At 37.3% G+C, this 19999-nt stretch overlaps 1 protein-coding gene across 1 annotated transcript in view; it reads right to left on the reverse strand.

The window, feature by feature from the left end:
- tmtops.2.S (multiple tissue opsin, gene 2 S homeolog) overlaps positions 1 to 19999 on the reverse strand; it is an 81977-nt gene that overhangs the window by 13794 nt on the left and 48184 nt on the right. The window contains exon 3 of the mRNA XM_018265858.2: positions 16367 to 16600. Within this exon, the coding sequence (XP_018121347.1) occupies positions 16367 to 16600 (234 nt within the window). The remainder of the gene's footprint in view (positions 1 to 16366; positions 16601 to 19999) is intronic.

The following is a 19999-nucleotide window of genomic DNA, read 5'->3' on the forward strand; positions in this document are numbered from 1 at the left end:
TGTATGTAAATAGTTTATGTGATTGATATTAGAATATCAAAATAAATAATAAGGTGCACTTGTCACATGCACACTGAACACCAGAAATGACACCAGCAAACACCAGAAACAATGTCAGACAGACTTATATTTGGCACAGCTGCATGTAATTGGCAACAAAGTACAGACACAGATTAGTATTGGGTGACAATGACACCAGAATTCTGGGAACACAACTCTGTATTGTGGGAAGAAAACATGCTGCTGATTGTCATCTAAATTGATGGGGAGCTACTGGGGCATCTTTGAAGACACAGATCTTCTCTGCTAAAGGGCTGTGGTAACCTTGGGCTGGTAAAGAATCCAAAAACATAATGTACAACATTTCTAGCTACTTCTTTAGTTAAAGGGATTGTTCAGTATAAAAATAAAAACAGTTTAAATAGATAGGCTGTGCAAAATAAAAAAATGTTTTCAGTATAGTTAGTTAGCCAAAAATGTAATGTATAAAGGCTGGAGTGACTGATTATCTAAAATAATAACCAGAATACTACTTCCTGCTTTGCAGCTCTCTTGGTTTCCACAATTAACTACTTAATTAAGTTACATAATATTTACACTTACACAGAGAATACTGAAGCTTTGGCCAGATGCTCCACTTAGTAAGAAGGGTGGAGAGCTCAGGGGCAAAACGTGGAGACCACAGTTTATTTCTAGAGAGATGGTATATTTGGGGCTCCATTTTAGGATGCAGCATATATTTCATATGTATGTATGTATTACTCATATCAATGTAGAATGTCCTAGTGATTACAACTATGTTAAATAAAAAGAGAAAGAGCTGGGTCCTCAGCTGGATGAAACAGATGAAATGACAAGTGGTTACTTACTGACTCTCTGATTTTCTTTTAATATTACTTTGTAGGAAACATTACCCAAGGCATTAGTGTGTTTGTATATTACCCCTAACCATATCTCTTAGTTTTTACTAAGTAATAGATGCACCATTTACTTTGATGTCATTTCCATTTCATCAAACACATCACTTTTATTTGATTTCCTTGGTGATTTTAGGGTGCTTTATAAATAAGTGGTTCTGCTTTCCCCCAAAAAAATAAAAAACCATTTAAACACAAATGCTGGAACAGAATTATATGCTTGGACATAACATCACTTACAATTTTTCCTTCCTGGTTTTTTTTTCCTAGATATATCCCATAAGTTAAAACCTAAATCTGTAGGCCATGCACCTATCCTGTACCTGGGTATTGACTTTTACTTTCTTTAATGTAATTGCAAGCACTGCTAATTAGAAAATCTATTCATTTACAGATACACTGTATTAATAAAAGAGGTTAGTATTAGTAAAAACGTTAACACAAGGAGGGAGGATTTCAGAGTGACTTATTACTGTCCATCAAGATGAAACAGAAACTCTATTGTCAAATACAAGAGGTTCTCTGCACTCAACCCATTATCAATATATTTAAGACAGAGACGTTTTGTGCATACTGCTACTGAAAAATGCCTTACCCTTTAAACAACACAGGGATTGTTTGTCCATATATTGCAATATATTTAAGATGGCCAACTACGTCAAAGTCATCCCATATCTGGCCAGTCCTACACTCAAATTGCGTGCATCCATGAGGGAAAACGCTTTCCGCTTTCTGCCTGCTGTTACCATGTACACGGATGCAAAAGAACAAACACCCGCAGCTGAAAAAGGAAAATCGTACAAGTGTCACCCAGACGAATGCTACTGTATATGCGGCGATAAAAATGCTCCGCATGATGGGCAAGGTGCGGATTGCTAAACCCATAATCAGGAGTAATCACTTCAGCAATTATGAAGCGGTAACGTATACCGGCATTTACTTCTGCACTATTTTCCTAGTAACAGTGAGAAGCACAGTACTCCTTATATATATAGTATGGGCATTGAAAAAATCTTACAAGTAGCGGATACACCTGCCTAAATCCCCTTGACAAAGGCTATTTTGCCGAAACGTTGGGGTCATTCTCATTTAGGCAGGTGTATCCGCTACTTGTATTCCCTTGTCTGCCTTTTCTGTACTTAAGGGTGGTATGTATATTATGACAATGTGAAATGTTTTTTGTTCGCTGTGATGATGATGTCATTGTCTGTTTTTATTAAGTAAAGCATATCTTAAATCTCACCACCTGAGTCGAAAATTCCTTTTGAGTGTGCAGACCCAATTTTCTGTACTTGTTATATTTGGTCGCTCGGTAGGGGCGACTCATGGTTTGTTGTGCACCTCATATTTAATATTTGCCTATGTTTATTAGAACTAGGTGTGCCCTCCATTTACTTATATTGTTATAACTGGTCCATAATTACCAATTTGGAATATGAAATTTTGATTAACAGCATCAAATTCAATATCAATTAATTAATTCTATTAATACTGATTAATTTTGATATATATTTATGTGTGGAATTTTTTAATATATGTGGTTTTTGCATATGTGTAAATAAAAGGTGATTAATTTGTACTAACATATGTGTCACTAACTATTTGAATCAGGTGGCTGAGAGAACAATTAAAATGTAATATAATAAATTATAGACTAAATACCGATTGCAGACTTTTCACAAAGTTACAGCCTCATTGCCTTATGGTTTTAGAAATTAGTGGTGAGCACAACTTTTCCTTGTTTGTTATAGTTTATACAGGAGCAGTGACCAGCTCCATGTTGTAGCTCCCACCCTTCCCAGCTATAGTCAGGTGATCCCACTGGTGTCTAATAAAGGGGCAGCCAAGTTTGGGAGTTTTACTTTGAAAGCAGCGAGTAAGTTGCAGGTAAAACTTAGTCCCTTTGTAAAACGTATAATTAAGCAATTGAATTCTTAATGAATCAGATGAAAATTAAGCGTAGGACTGGCCAGATATGGAATGACTTTGACGTAGTTGGCCAGCTTAAATATATTGCAATATATGGACAAACAATCCCTGTTTTGTTTAAAGGGTAAGGCATTTTTCAGTAGCAGTATGCACATAATGTCTCTGTCTTAAATATATTGATAATGGGTTGAGTGCAGAGGACTCTTGTATTTGACTATATGTATTTTGTGGTCACAGCTTCATTGCACCCCCGCCTAATGTTTTGAAAAATTAGTGGTGAGCACAACTTTCCCTTGTTTGTTATAGAAATTCTATTGCATTGCCTAGAAAAGGATCAATCAATAAACAGCTTTCACATGGTGAGGGTTTCTGAGAAATCCATCCACCCCAGTTACCCTGCAACCTATTAGGAACCCTGTCAGGAACCCACCTTTCAAACATCCAAATCACATCATTAGAAACCAATAGATAATCTTAAAGTGTTTTCTTCAACCTTTATCTGTGGTGGTGGTGGTTATCAAAGCTTTTCAGTTCAAGCTCCCTTGGAGGCTTAGGGGCAAATTCACTAAGAATCGAAGTTGCACCAGGCGCAACTTCGCCGCTCTTCGCCGCACTTCGCCAGGCGAATTTTCGCCAGCGCTTCGCAAATTCACTAAAATCCGAAGTTGCGCACAGGGGTAGCGTAAGTTTGCGAAGTTGCGCTAGCGTTGATTCGCTATATAAAGCGAAGTTGCGCTAGCAAAGTCTAATTTGCATACGGCGCGAAATTCAAATTTAAATGGAGGAACACGTATCTGCACTACAAATGCCTAGAAAACCTTCAAATCAGCCAATAAAAATTTTATTTTGCCCTACACATGTGCCCACTGTCTAGGTAAATTGCCATGAGTCAGGAAATGTAGGGGGGAGGAAGGGGAGCCCCAAAAAATTTTCCATCTTTTTCAGCCTATCAGCCATCATGTAGAAAACACGCCAGCGTTTTTTGGGACTTAGAAAAAATTTTGACTTTATTTGAAACAATCCCTATCTACTCTATTGCGCTTCGCCAGGTCTGAGGTGGTGAAGGAAGTCTAGCGTAAAAGGTAGCGTTCGCTACACTGCGCAAGTTAGTGAATTTGCGTAGTTTCGTCGCTAGCGAAAATTCGCCTGGCGTAAGGTTGCGAAGTAACACTAGCGAAACTACGCCAGCGTTCGTTAGTGAATTTGCGCAGTAGCGAAAATGCCAAACGCTAGCGAATTAACGCTAGCGTTTGGCGCCCCTTAAACTTTGGTTAATTAACCTTGCGTAAAGCTTCAGATATAGGAAAACACTAGTGTACAGCCACCCTGCTGTATTTCCAAGGGTATCCAAAAGGTCAAATAAGCACCTACCAATAGTGATGGGCGAATTCATTCACCAGAACAAATTTGCGTAAAAAAAAATGTTTTGCGATTTTCGCAAGGAAATTTGCGAATTTTTCGGCGAAGCGAAACGCCCCAAATCCACCCATCACTACCTACCAAATATCACTGTTAATGCCCCATCAGACCTCTCAGCTCACAATAACATAAAAACACTTGGTCATTCAGCCATAGTTTAATGGGTCGATTTTAAAACATCCGGATTTCATAAGTCTTAGTTATTTAGTTTTTTCTCTATAAATGTTTGGGGTTTTTTTCCATCTAAAACTCTACAAATTCAAGATTTATCAAGTGTAAAAACCACGAAAAACTCAAATACAAAAACTGTGCCACGTAAAAGCTTTCAAATTCCCATAGGAGTCAATGGGAGCTGTGCTGATCCTATTGGACTTTTTTTAGCCTTTTAAATTTTTAGAGGTCTTTACATTTTTAGAGGTTTTTGGGTATATTCGTATTTTTTATTGTTTAGTTTTTTTGTTGTAACTTTTATATTTGCATCTTTTAATAACTTTCATGGCATTTGTGGTTTTAGAGAAATAGAGTTTAATTGTGATTTCTAAAACCTCTAAAACCACTCAAATTCAACCTCTAACTCTACGTCAACAAACAAGTTTTCACTCTGAGTTTCTTTCAAGATGGGCTTTTAGGCATATATTGTAAACTAAAGGTATATGTAGAAGAGCGAATAAACATTAAAGGGAAACTGTCATGGGAAAAAAAAATGTTCAAAATGAATCAGTTAATAGTGCTTCTCCGGCAGAATTCTGCACTGAAATCCATTTCTCAAAAGAGCAAATAGATTTTTTTATATTCAATTTTGAAATCTGACATGGGGCTAGACATTTTGTCAATTTCCCAGCTGCCCCTGGTTACCTTCCCATTATTCTTTTGTTTGGCTGCTGGGGGGAAAAGGGAGGGGGGTGATATCACTCCGACTTGCAGTACAGCAGTAAAGAGTGATTGAAGTTTATCAGAGCACAAGTCACATGACTTGGGGCAGCTGGGAAATTGACAATATGTCTAGCCCCATGTCAGATTTGAAAATTGAATATAAAAAAATCTGTTTGCTCTTTTGAGAAATGGATTTCAGTGCAGAATTCTGCTGGAGCAGCACTATTAACTGATACATTTTGAAAAAGACATTTTTTCCCCATGACAGTATCCCTTTAAGCTAAATTTCCAGCTAAGCGCACTTTCTCAACCCTCCACCAAGGGTCAGCAACCCAGGGGTTGGGGACCACTGATCAATGTACAGTATAAGACAAACTGTATTCACATTTTAAGCTCAGATGGAAAATATAAATTCTTCCTTCATGTGAGTGAACCTAGGGTTTTGCTAGTTGCAAAGTAGATTATGCTTTCCAGACAGGGATTGGTAATGATTTCATGGGATTCCTATCTGTGAAAAAGGGGCACATTTTAAGACATGCTCCATAGGCTAATGGTATTTAGATGACTTCAACTGAATTCTGTGGCTGGAATATATGACTTCTTTATTGAAGAGAAACTTCAAGTCAAAGAACAACACAGACAAATGCTGTTGGGGGTACAGCAGTGATGATTTAGTAATAGATGCCCTTTAAATGAATTGGTTACTTTATGATGACAACATTGTGTTAATGTAAGATGCTGTCATTCCAAATGTTTCCAGTACAGTATAGATAAAAAAATAAGCATCTCAGATACCAAAGTCATATTGACAGATCTGCTGCATGTTAACCTTTTTGTTTTTCTTGGAAGAAAGATTTTCCTTCCAACCGGTAAACCTTTTATAAAAGCATTTTCCTATATTTATTTAATATTCTGCTTAAATGACTTTTATTTCTTGGGATCTAACCAGATAGGTCAGTGAATATTGAGAAGTTTTGCTTTTCTCAGCAGATAAGAAAGATGATAGTTTGTTACTGTTACATGCAACACGATCTTGGGAAATTCTGGGTTTCTAAGCATTGGCTTTAAAAAAATCTAACAGCTTGCATGCACAATGTAAAATGAGTGCAATTTATTGTACATAAAAACATCATAGAGAAACCATTTGTGCCATGCCAATAATCATGCACAATCAAGGGTAGGGTTTTTTTTAAGTTTAGGGTTGAATTCTCCTTTAAGCTCTACAGTCGAGATCCTTGCAGAGTTAACAAGTTCTTGGTTCAATGTACTTTTCTATCTGTCATGAACAGCACCCATGTGTCTTCGTTTATCCATGCAGTGTCTGCTACTGAATCCATTGTCAATCAAATTGATTTATACCTGTATTTTGTATGAACTACATGATATTTGTGCTTTACAGGTTTTTATGCAACAAGGCATCAACTATCACTTTTTGCTTCAGTTATGCTATATTTTTCTATCGTGGATCTGGTGTGTAAAAAAATACGTACGATACAAAAACAATTCCATACTAACTTTTTTGGATGCAATGTAATCACAGAAGGAGCAGAATGAAAGATTTTGAGTGTGTGAAGTATGATAATTTATTAAGGGTACACTAACTTTCTTTTTAATTATTCATCTTGGCATTTGTCAACTAAAAGACTTTCACCCAAATAATAAAAGAAGCAAGTATTTTGCCCAATGAAAGAAAGAGTAATTCTAAGCAACTTTCTAACAGACATTCATAACTTTCTCAATGATTTTAATGATCGTTACTCACTATTCAAAGCAGTATCTGTTTTCCCTTGCTATTGATTCTGCTACTCATGTACATGTTAAAACAAATGTAGTCAATGTTCCCCCAGCCAAGACTCCAGTTGCCACAATGACTTGCGGGCTTATGTAAATTATACTTCTTTACAGGCCTGTAGTTACAGAACATTCAAGGCATTGAAAGAAGTCTTGGGGCCTTTGCTGGTGAAGAGCTGATTACTTCTACATTGTTTTAATGGCACAACTAGTCAAGATGAGCTGTGCAGAAAAAAGAATGGACATACAGAAATTACTTTGCAAATTACACGATAAAGGGGACTTCTCAATTGACCCCTCACCTAGAGCCATCCCAATGAACCCCATTGTTACATAGTTGAAACACCAGGAGCCAGAAATGGGGTAAAACGGCCACAGCATTTATTCACATTTTAACAATAGGACCTTGTCAGCCTCACCCCAAGGCAATATTCTAAAGCCAGAGTTCCATAAAAGATCGATACTATGCTCTGCCGTTCCTCACTGAAGACTTGCGTTTCAATTCCATTGCCAATTGAGATCAGCACTAATCATAATAACCACCACTGAGTATTAGGCTGCCTCTGCCTACAGAGAGGATGGCCCCAAACTCTGCTACCAGCATAAGCCGCATCGCCCACCACGAGAGAAGTTCAGCAGCCCTGCTGGCGGCCCTGAAGCGACTGCCAATTATTCCTCAAAAATTCCTTCCAGCATCACTCATGCATTGAGCTCAATTGCGGTTAAGACCTGGAAATTCGGCTCTTAAAGTTACACTTACCTCTTGTAACTGGCTGCTCACTGCCGCCTGAGGCAAGGGTCTCACCTTGCCTCATGGCAGGAGTGGCCCTGGCCACATCCACGTTGGTTTGGAAGCCCTGGGGCTTCTTAGGAGATATGCTAGTTTTTAAAAATTCCTGTTTGCCAATCCCCAGAACTAACGACCTTAGCAGTGTATTGCACACACCAAAACGCCAGACTGCTAGTTATTATCAACCTAAAATCTTCCTGTATTAAATGTAAAATCTTCTTCTTTTGCTTTTCGGGAAGTATAATATAGCTTTAGTTTCATTTTCAAATTTCCCCATGCTCAAGAAATAACATTTTTCATTGCATTTTTCCTAATTTAAAGCAAAGGTAAAAAACTATGTTCAGCACAACATTATTGAAAAGATTGCATACTGCCAAAGATGTTAAGATTTTGCTCTCCCTAACAATTATCCCCAATTATCGTTTGGTGAGTGACCGAACAGTTGTACACCTAACAATTTTTCGTCCAACATTTTTCAGAAAATCGATCGATCAGGTTAGAAAATTTTCATTGTTCACAGTGAAATTTATCCATAAGTCTATTGTCTGAAATGTATTAGGACTAATTTATAGAGGGGAAGGAACAACTGCAGGAGAGCTAAGGGCCACAAAATGACAGCCTGTAGAGCCCCATGAGTTGCTTAGCTCTTTCAGGGCTGATACTGCACTCTGTATAGTATATACTTTATATATATTTACAGTAAATTCTGTAGGATACATATTGAGCAAACTATGGCATGCAGTGTAAAATTAAGGCAAATCTAACATTTTCATTGAACCAATTAAACCTTTTACTTTGCAAACATGTAAATAAAATGTTTCCTTTGTTAAATCCTGAGCTTCGAATTGCGGCTGCATTTTAAATATTCAAATAAGGGAGCCAGGTGCAAAATGAACCGATAACTTTGTCGCTTCTATCACTAAACCAGGCCAAGCTGTAGCCATGAATACTAGTGAACATGTCCTGGGTAGCCAATAAAGGGATCTGTCAAAGGGAAAGAGCAGGATTTTATGCTTCACTTCCTACGAGAAAGAGAAAATGTTCGCTGCTAGTGTATGGAAAATTACATGTCAGTAATAGTCAAGAGCCAAAACCAGCTCCGTTCTATGAAACGTCCAATCAGTTTATTAATCAAGATTAGTCTGGGATTTCATGGCTGTTAACCAGATCTAAAAGAAATAGAAGATAGAGAGGGGGTAAAAGGTGTTCTTGGAATTCAAAGATTTTCATTGGAAAGCTTTAGGACAGAAGAAAAGTGTGAAAAAAATAAATGAATAATAGAGGAAGCAGTGGGGTGCAAAGACGAAATGTTCATAAAAAGGGAAAAACATGAAACTAATATTTTTTGCATCAGTTTTACAGGCCATTTGTTTGTCTTGGCCACTGGTCAATCAATGGTAGAGCTGAATCAAGGCACCGCCTGTCAGAAGGATGATAATAACTGTAAATGTTTGGGATAGGCTGGCACAAACCGGACCACACTCTATTAATAGATGCAGTTAAAGTATTTATTAGGAAAAAAACATCTCATAAAAACAGCTTACGCGTTTCGTGCCTTATGGGCACTTAGTCATGGGCTAAGGGTTTTTTTTAGATGTTTTTTGTCTAATAAATACTTTTTTAACTGCATCTATTAATGGAGTGTGGTCCGGTTTGTGCCAGCCTATCCCAAACATTTGCATGATGTCTGCCTCCCGAACTGAAGGTCTGGTGCTTGAGCACCTGGACCCCCAGCACATTTGGTAAGTTAACCCTTACTCGTACCAAGCTCTACATTGAGTATGTTTCCAGTAAATGATTTGCTAATAACTGTAGCTCAACATCCATGCTGTATATATATTATATATTAATATAGTTGAACATATACAGTAGCACCTATTTTGGTAAATGATGTACAAATTGTGGTGTACAGCTGTTCTTTGCATTTGAATCGCAATAGTGTCCATTTCACACAGCACAAGTCAATTGTGGTCATAGATGCAACCCACTAAGGGAACCTTGGAATTACTGGCAGGTCCAGGCTAGTGGGAATTCTGTAAAATTCGCACTTGATTTCTTAAATGAACCTTAATGACTTGACTGAATCCAGCACTCGTTTTGGGATTCAGCCAAATCCAAACACTTTTTTCAGGTTTGTTATTATACACATATATAGGCAAGTATACACTGCGGGGCACATTTATTAAGTGGTGTAAAAACAGCTGAATAATTTGCTGCACATCAGCAGGAATCTCCATGTGAAAAAAGGAGTAAAAAAGGTGTAATTTTTATACATGCTTTTTCTTTGAGAAACATCCACTGTAACAATGGTCCGAAGCATAACGGCGGCAAATCTGTCATTAGTTTAAAATAAAACACACCTTAATAAACTTTCTGTCGTTTTATTTTGTACCCTAGAGAACTAATTTAAAAGTGAAAACATCTATATTTTTTATATACGTGTATATAAAGCTTATATGTAAGCACAGTATTTATTTCCAGAATTCCAGTGTAATTGCCAGCACATGTTAAGTTGTAAAGTCCATGCTAAGTCCATTTTGGTTAAATACTTGCAAGTATAGGCACACATTAATTATGGAGCTGCAGAGATTATGGGGGTTATTTATCAGACTGTACTGATCAGTACATCTTTTAGGTACAGTATACGGAAACCATTGAATTGCCTTAGACAGCTATAGAGTAAGTAAACCTCATACACAAGGACCACCTTTATAATGACTTCCCTGAGGATGTGTTACATTTCCTTATGTCCGATGCCTTCAGCTGTTACCAAATCGTTTCTTAAACCAGCTCCATAGAACTGGATACTGCTCCTATAAAATATACATGAGCCATCATTAGTTCAGGTCTCTATCTCCCTTTTTGCCAATACAAAATGAAATATGCATCAGAACCAATAATTAATTAGCCATGCAGCATGTGTATTTTATACATTTATAGTTGAGTAGAGCAAGAGGTAGGTCAGGAGGTTTAGCCTAACAGCGGGAAGGTAACTGGTTACAAAAAAGATGTTCAAATCTTTATTTATATTTACCCTTAAAGAGGTTTTTAAATAAATACATATTTGTTAAATAAAATGAAGTGTGAAGACTAATATTTGAACAGTTTGAAATCAATTTACTTCATGTTTTCACCTTCAATGTCTTCTATGTCATACTGAAATACCAGAGGCACGAACATTCAACTTTTAACTTCAATTTTGTAAGAATGGTAAAACATAAAAAAATGGAAAGCATTTGAAAAAAGTCTTTGTTTCTGGTGCAAAGTCTGAAAACAACTGAACTGAAGCGATTGTAAGGTAAATAACCCCTTTAAATAATACAGGTATGGGACCTGTTATTCAGAATCAAAAGCTGGGGTTTTCCGGATAACTTATCTTTTCCATAAATTGAATCTCCATAACTTTAGTCTACTAGAAAATCATGTAAGTATTAAATAAACCCAATTGGCTGGTTCTGCTTCCAATGAGGATTCATTAAATCTTCGTTTGGATCCAGTACAAGCTACTGAGAAAAAGGAAATCATTTAAAACTATTTTTAATTATTTGGATAAAATGAAATATATGGGAGACAGCCTTTCCATAATTCTGGATAACAGGTTTCCGGATAACGGATCTATACCTGTACTGGTAAATCATGTATGAGAAAAGCAGCTAAAAGTTCAAACATGCCTCCAGTTTTATTCCATTTGCATTGCTTATTTTAAAAGGCCAAAAGGTTCATTATTTATGTATAACAGATACATGTAACTGACCTTGTAGTAGCATCTAACAAGTAACCTTCCAACACACAAATATGAACTCATAGCCTGTCATACTCCTCTTTATTTTCTCTCTGCAAAGAAATCCATCTCTGGGGGCAATACAGACCCTAAATGCACAATTAAAAGAAATCTATTCAATAGATTCAAGCCTATGTTAATCCCCCGCCGTGTTCTGCTCTGAAGCAATCCTGTGCCTCAAACGCTCTTTGGGAAAGATTAAAGCACAAATCCTCCCACCATTGCTGCCATTATGAGGAGCTGTAGTAAGAAGCCATAGACTTGGGCTGGTGTTAGGCCTGACATTCCAATTACACAAAGGCCCAATTTTTTATCCAAGTCCAGATCTGGTGCTAGTGGCTAAAATCTCCTGGTGAGAGTGTGACTCTACACAAATTCATTGTACCTATGTGAAGCTATCCTTACTCTGTCATTTAAATTCTGAAACTGTTAAAATGGGAAAGGAGGCACTGAACAAATAAAGTACAATCATGGGGGGGGGTGGACAATAAGCAGTAAATTACTTTATAACACCCTAGAAGACTTCTGTGAAATTTGGCACATCCCATGTAAGATCTTGTCAGGAAGCAATTCTTGCTATTATCCTATTGTCTATATATGCAGATTTGCCCATCACTAGGGACTTGGGATAGGTTGGAAAAATAATACATCTTCATTCTATGGAAAACTCCAAGGAATAACTGTTTGACACCAGTTTCAATGATCAGCCCTCAGCCCAAACAAGTTAGTAAAAGGTTTGAATTCTACTGTTGCTTCACTTGCAAAAAAAAAAATGTATAACTAGTGGGGCTTACTAAACTTTTAGAAAATACATAAATATATCCTCTGGCTCCTCTTTCCAAATCAATGTCAAGTTTTTAAACATAGAAAGAAGTGCACTGTTAGCAGTGGAAAAGGAACTGAGAAACAGAGGGCCCGGTAGTAATATTGCTTTCCAGAGCTTAACCCAGTAACATTAACATCTAAGACAATATTACTTGGCTCAGCAACTGGCCTGCCCTTCTCTGACCGACTCATTTATGCCCCTTATTCTGCACTAATCCATGAGCCATGGCCACCCCCTCATTGCTATTCAGACCCCACTAGTAATCTCTGCTCACTACCTCTAACCCTTCAACTGAGCCCATGGCACACTGAACAATTGAACTGTACCTTTATGATACCATAAGGTTCCCAAAATGTGCTAATATTATCAAGCAATAATGTACTTCTCAAGGTTTTCTAGTGGGCTGCTATCTTGTTCTCCACTCCGCTTTCTGGGATCGAAGTAAGCAACCAATGGATATAACTCATACAGAGAATGAACCATTTGATAAGTTACACTTACACTTTCTATGGACCTGGTCAGATTGATGAATTGCACATTAGAAATAGAAGTCTTAAAAGATCATCTTTCAAGAAGCTAATTACAGATTGAGGTTTTGTTGTCTGCTGTCTTAAGGCAATCAAAAAGCTCTTCCCTGAAAACAGCTGCTTCCCATTCTGTTAAATGTAAGACCTGTGCCCTGTGCTGCTCTGTAGTGTAATGAAGGTGACATTCATTCCTGGTTGATACTCACTGTATGTGACAACAGCAGGCCATAGCAACTTTCCAACAGCAAATTTCCAGTTAAAAAATGCCAAGTAACATAGTAAGTAAGGTTGAAAAAAGACACATGTCCATCGAGTTCAACCCTTTTTTTTTCTTTTTATTAACTACCTAACTGCTAGTTGATCCAGAGGAAGGCAAAAACCCATCTGAAACCTCTACAATTTGCCTCAGAGGGGGAAAAATTCCTTCCTGACTTGTGATTGTTAGTTTGTTATTTCGAAGTATTTTTTTGGCTACTTCGACCATCGAATTGGCTACTTCCACCTTCGACTACGACTTCGAATTGAACGATTCGAACTAAAAATCGTTCGACTATTCGATCATTCGATAGTCGAAGTACTGTCTCTTTAAAAAAAAACTTGGACCACCTACTTCGCCACCTAAAACCTACCGAGCACCAATGTTAGCCTATGGGGAAGGTCCCCATAGTCTTTCTAAGTAATTTCTGATCAAAGGAAAATCCTTCGATCGATGGATTAAAATCCTTCGAATCGTTCGATTCGAAGGATTTAATCATTTGATTCGAAGGATTTAATCGTTTGATCGAACGTTCTTTCCTTCGATCGTTCGATCAAACCAATTGCGGTAAAACCTTCGACTTCGGTATTCGAAGGATATAACTTCGATGGTCAAATATCGAGGGTTAATATTCGACCCATAGTAAATGTGCCCCTGTGTGTGTGCTATATGCTACAGTGCAATCTGGAGATTTAGAGATTGCATTGAATAATGGCTCCATTTTTATTCTAAAGATTCATCATAATGACAAAAAAAGTCTTTAAAAAATAAATGACTCCTATTGCTTTACAGTGGGGAAGTTATTATTGACTTGTGGGGCCCCTCTACATTATTTAAGGTGGACATCCTCTACCTCTAGACCAGGGATCCCCAACCTTTTGAACCCATGAGCAACATTCAGAAAGTAAAAGGAGTTGGGGAGCAACACTAGCATGAAAAATGTTCTTGGGGTGCCAAATAAGTGCCTCTGATTGGCCATTTGGTAGTCCCTATGTGGATTGTCAACCTACATTGAGGCTCAGTTTGGTAGTGCACCTGGTTTTATACAACCAAAACTTGCCTCTAAGTGTGTAATTCAAAAATAAGCACCTGCTTTGAGGCCACTGAAAGCAACATCCAAGGGGTTGGACATGTTGCTCACAAATTACTGGTTGCGGATCACTGCTCTAGAGGGTGCACCCAGTCTATAATTGCAAGATTCCTTGTTTTCTCTGACAGTACTTACAAATGGAAATTACATTTCTAAACAAGGATGAATTATTAACAAGCAAATTAGTTAGAGAACAACAAAACAGGCTTTGCTGGTCATAAAGTCAAACAGAATGGATTTACAACATTAGTGCGTTGGACCATAACACTCGCATATTAACAAGCAGTGGCTACAACTGATGAGACAACCATTTGATGTAAGAAACATTAATATCTCTGGAGGCTTTTGTGTTAATTACATTGGATGCTTTGTTTCAGGGATCGCATTTAGAATTCACTTATTTACAGCTGAAGGGATTTTCAAATGTCTCCTCTTTATCAGCCAAGCATTTAAAGGGCAGTATACCCCTTTTTTTTCAACATCAGTTCAATGAATAAAGTTTGCACTGAACCTACATTTTACTATTGTTTTAATTATGTTTTTTTTTATCACTTCTTGCACTAAACAGAAGGATTCTCAGTGGCCTGCTGATTTGTTTGATTGTGATCATATGAACCGTGAAGTAGAATTTGACTTTTAGTTTCGCATTTTGCCTGTTTACCTGTTATTAAAACAATAGTCAAAAAGTATGTTCAGCAGAAACTCTTTTTATTGAACTGGACATTATACTGCCCCCTTTAAAGGGGCATTAAAGTCACAAAGACATTTGAGCAGTCTTACCATTAATGAACCATTTATTAAAGTAAGTAAAGAAAGGTAGTTGACACCTTTTATTTCCATTCTCTAAGACCACTGCTCCTATGCAGTACAAGTTAAAATCCTTATCTTGTATTGAAAAAGTGACTTAAAGATCAATGGATTACATCTATCAGAAGGTATTATAGCTGTGCATACTTGGCCTGTATTCAGCACTTAACCATCATTCCTAGGTAAAGATTGTCTGTGTGTGTGTGTGTTTCTTGGTAGATGTAATACCGTGCTAAAATCTGTATTTAGAGATTGGTGGTACCAATCGTGTTTTTGAGTTGGAATAAGAGAAGAAAATATACCATCAACAACAGGCTAAAGTATATGGTGTGAAATAGAAAAAGTAGCACAAAACAAACTAAATACTCTATGGGGATAATGTTCCAGAAGTCCTTTTCAGTCTAATGGACAAATGATATATGATGATATGAATTATTGAAGCTGGTGGAAAAATATAGGGGGAAATGGGCTTAGGGTTAAAGGCTACAATGCGATTCTTTGCTTTTCTATCATCAACCTCCTACTAACCTCTTCCTGAATCTAACACTATGAACAAAATTCCCACAATAGTGATGGAAATAGCAGGCCAGGCAATGAGAAAATCGTTTAAAGGGAGATAAAGTGGGCATGAGAGAGATGCTTAGGACATTTTGCTGAAAGCAGAGGACATTGGTGGTAGCAGGCCATATGTCTCTTGAGCAACAGCTGTTTGAAACTTACTGCCTTCAGGTGGAGGCAAAGGTGAGTTGTGTTTAGCTGATTTATATGAAAGAGCAAAGAAGTCTTCACATGGATAACAGAGCTTTTTGTACACAGATTCTGGTTGCATATGAAACAGACTCCTGCCTATCAAATTCAACCCATCTTACACCCACGCACATCGATCCAAAAGAGACAATCAAGCAAACACCCCAGTCAATTGTAGCCTAGGATCTTGGGGTTAATCCCAATCCATGTCCTCCAACAATTTTTACGATTCTTGGAATTAAACAGTCCCCTATGAATTCACTGCAGAATAAATCCTTGTGTGGGAAATGAGAAGAGGCATTAAGGTCATAAGAGAAGCAAATACTTGTCTTTTTGCGTGTGCACCTTATAACAGGATAACATTGTCACATTCACCGGTAAATAGTCATAATTTGGTTATACCTATTGCAATTGTGATTGTTACATTTTACAAAATATTCAAAAGAAAAAGGGAGTGGCACAGCACCTCTTGGAGCAAAAAATACTATTTATTAGATATTAAAAAATGTATTAAAAAATGATTAAAAATTAATTAAAAAATTAAGTAGCTGGAGTATTACGTTTTACAGTAAAAACAAGTTCTCTTATGCTGTGTGTTTTGCCAGTGACTTACCTGCTTGTTTAAGAAGATGTAAATAATGGGGTTATACACAGTACTGCTCTTTGCCAGCACAGAGGGGATTATACTTGCAGAAGGGGATATGATGCCTGGCTTTCCGAACGTGGCAACCAATGCCATTACTCCATAGGGCAGCCAGCAAAGCAGGAAGCAAACAACCATCACGATGACCATGACAAGTACTCTCTGCTCCCGGGCACGTGAATTACCTTTATTTACTCCACTGACCTGGGAATTACAGAATAAAAATGTCAGAAAATTACATCAGTAATTCAGGAAGCCTTAGGTAAAGATTACCTGAAGATCTGATGGAAAAATTGTATTAAGTTTTATTTCAATGAAACAAAAGCTGTTGCCTTACTTTATCTCAAAATTGTCAGACCTTTTTCCTGTAAATGTTACTGAAAACAATAAATAATAAAAAAAAAGAAAAACTACATCAGTGGTTTTCCAGCATAAAAGCAAAGGGATGAGTTTTCTAATTTTTTTTTAAAAAAAACTATACGAGCACAGTTGCTAAATTCTGCATATTGTAATAAACATTGAGCTGGCACCGTTTGGAAGATCCTGGTACCCAACCAAATTAATTTGTCAACAATTCAGCCAAACATACAAGGGCTTCAATTTTGGATTTGCAGTTCACCCTGTTTTTTTTTTTACCCACAATTATACATATTTCCCTATAATTTCAGTGTAATTACTACTGTGAGGGGAAGCTGTGTCTGATGTAACTGTGCCAGATTCTGGCATGGGCATTTTGATGACTCTGATGCATTGCAAACATATTTGCACAACAGCTGGGCCTATTAATGTAGTCTGCATTGGGAACCCTGGAATTACCTCCAGCTTAAAGGTGGAGGTAGCGCCAGGGTTTACCTATGTCAATAGGTGCACTTGCCTGTGATTTGGAACAGGAGGCAGGATGGACATAATGGAGCTCCTTGCAACTACAGGGAAGTGCAAGGATCGACTTCAGATGAAAGTGCCTTATATAAATAATGGTGCCAGTGTTTGAAACCACTGTGTCCATTTTTGGACACATTAATGATGAGTCCTACAGAGAAATAAAGGTCACTATATGCACAGACTGTCTTGTACAGTTTAGCTAAATTGTAACTTGTGTATTACTCTAGTGCATTTATTGGCAGATGGCAGTCTGGTTAATTCACATATGAGCTTATTAGCCAAGCCAAACAAATTCAGGTTGACCAGTGAAAATTCAGGGCCACATGGTCCGATCAGAGCATTTTAGCCACTTGATGTATGTGTGCCCAACTCTGCTAACATGGACAACCTTAAAAATATCATATTGTCTAGAAATCGCAAGATATTTTCAAAGTGCAGACAAAGCATTAAAGGAAAACTATACCCCCCAAACAATGTAGGTCTCTATTAAAAGATACCGAGTAAAACAGCTCATGTGTAAAACCCTGCTTCATGTAAATGAACCATTATCATAATAATATACTTTTTAAGTAGTATGTGCCATTGGGTAATCATAAATAGAAAATTGCCATTTTAAAAAATAAGGGCCGCCCCCGAGATCATAAGATTCACTGTGTACACATACAAACCACATGTAAGGTCACATGAGCCAATTAACAGACAGAGTTCTGCCTTTTGCTTCCTCACTTCTTCCTGTTACAGTTAGAGTTGTAGTATTTCTGGTCAGGTGATCTCTGAGGCAGCACAGATAGAGTCACAAAATGGTGGTTCAAGGCAAGAGATGTAAAAGGGCAATATTTATGTAAATATATATTCCGGTTTGGTAAGATTCTTTAATATGTCATTCAATTTGATATAAACTATCTGTTGCTTAAGTATTCATTTTGGGGGTATAGTTTTCCTTTAAGTATAAATGATTTAAGCTGTTTTCATTTCCTGGTGTTTCTGGTCCCATTGTGTGTATCCAAAATACAGTAGGTAAAGATGTGTTTGTATACTATACTGCATCCATTAGCCAGTGCAATTATTTGCCCATTAGATTGTTCAGCAAGTAAAAATATAATGGTTCCTAAATGTATTTTGTTTTCTGTACTGTATGGACAATAACATCCAAACTGGTCAACAACACTGGCCATGAGAGGCTTGAATGGCAAATAATATACATTTATTTACAAAGCAATTTACAAAGCAATATGTAACCTTAGGTTTAAAATGGTACCTGGAAAAATCCATCATGTTCAAAACTTCTCTAGACCCTATTTATACTGATCCACAGGGAGGTAATACATAAATATATATTCAATATATTTAGAATAAAGCATTTCTTTTGTGAGCTTTCTTCTCACCCCCTTCTGCACTAAACACAGGGATCACCAGGATTCCACAGATAATGGGATGTCCAATCTGTTATTAAAGTGCTTTGATATCCAGACCTCTGTCAGTAGGAGGTTTTTCAATTTTCTTGTTATTCTGCTTAGATTCTAGTTCATGATATACTGTCTGCAAATGCACCCGTAGGCAGTGAATTCACATCTTGGCCTATTTATTGTTGGACCACTGACCTGCTCAGTTAAAATACTACTAAATATGAACAAAAATATCTAAATAGTTTAAAATATTTAAGACTCTGCTATAGGAACAGTTGATGTCTTATGTTACCCGTATACAGTAAATAGGCTTGTAGCATTCGTTTTCCTTTCTTGTTTTTACATTGACAGCATAAATGCTATGTGAATAAAATTTACAAAGTTTGAGCAGGTTTAGCAACCCATATCAACCAATTAGCTGTCAAGTGGGCAGTTAATGCTTCCCTGTGATTGGTTGCTATAGAATGTGGAAATTGGAATTGTTCACTCTGTATACAACTTGCCATTGTATATTCAACATTGTTGCAGGGTAAGAGTTAATCACCCAGCTCAGTTTGATACAGAATGCCAAATAGTTTGACTGTGTGCACCTAATGAGTGCTAACCCATTAATCTAACTTTCTATCTTCTCTACCAACAGATAATGTCTTTTTGTAGCCTTTTAAGATACAAAGATGGTCTTGTGAGGATCCTAAACAAGCAATGCTGTTTTTTCCATGACTAAATATAATGTTTGTTTCAGAGGCTCAAATATAGTTTATATAAACTGCTGTCTAGCTAGCCATAAGGGCTGTCATTCAAGTTCAAGTGCAAGAAATAGGGCACACGTTTACATAGTAGATAACAGATATACTGCATGGTATATAAGGGCTCTTTGCTCAGTACTATAGAATGAAAACCTCAAATAAAATAGGATATTTGTTGGCAAGAAATTGTTTACTTCAGTGATGCCCAACCAGTAGCTTGTGAGCAACATGTTGCCCCCCAACCCATTGGATGTTGTTCATCACAGTGGTCTCAAAGCAGGAGCTTATTTTTGAATTCCTGGCTTGGAGGCAAGTTTTGGTTGCATAAAAACCAGCTGTACTGTCAAACAGGCCATGTACACGGCTGCCAGTCCACATAGGGGCTACCAATAGCCAAATATTACCCTTATTTCGCACCAAGAAATGTTTTCATGCTTGTGTTGCTCCACAACTTTTTTTACCTCTGAATGTTGCTCACGGGTGAAAAAGGTTGGGGACCCCTGGTTTATTTGTAGGTGGCAGATGATTTAAACCTTTGAAAAATAATTTCACTTAATGGCATTGCTGGT

This window comes from Xenopus laevis, chromosome 5S (assembly GCF_017654675.1).
Source record: "Xenopus laevis strain J_2021 chromosome 5S, Xenopus_laevis_v10.1, whole genome shotgun sequence".
NCBI lineage: Eukaryota > Metazoa > Chordata > Amphibia > Anura > Pipidae > Xenopus > Xenopus laevis.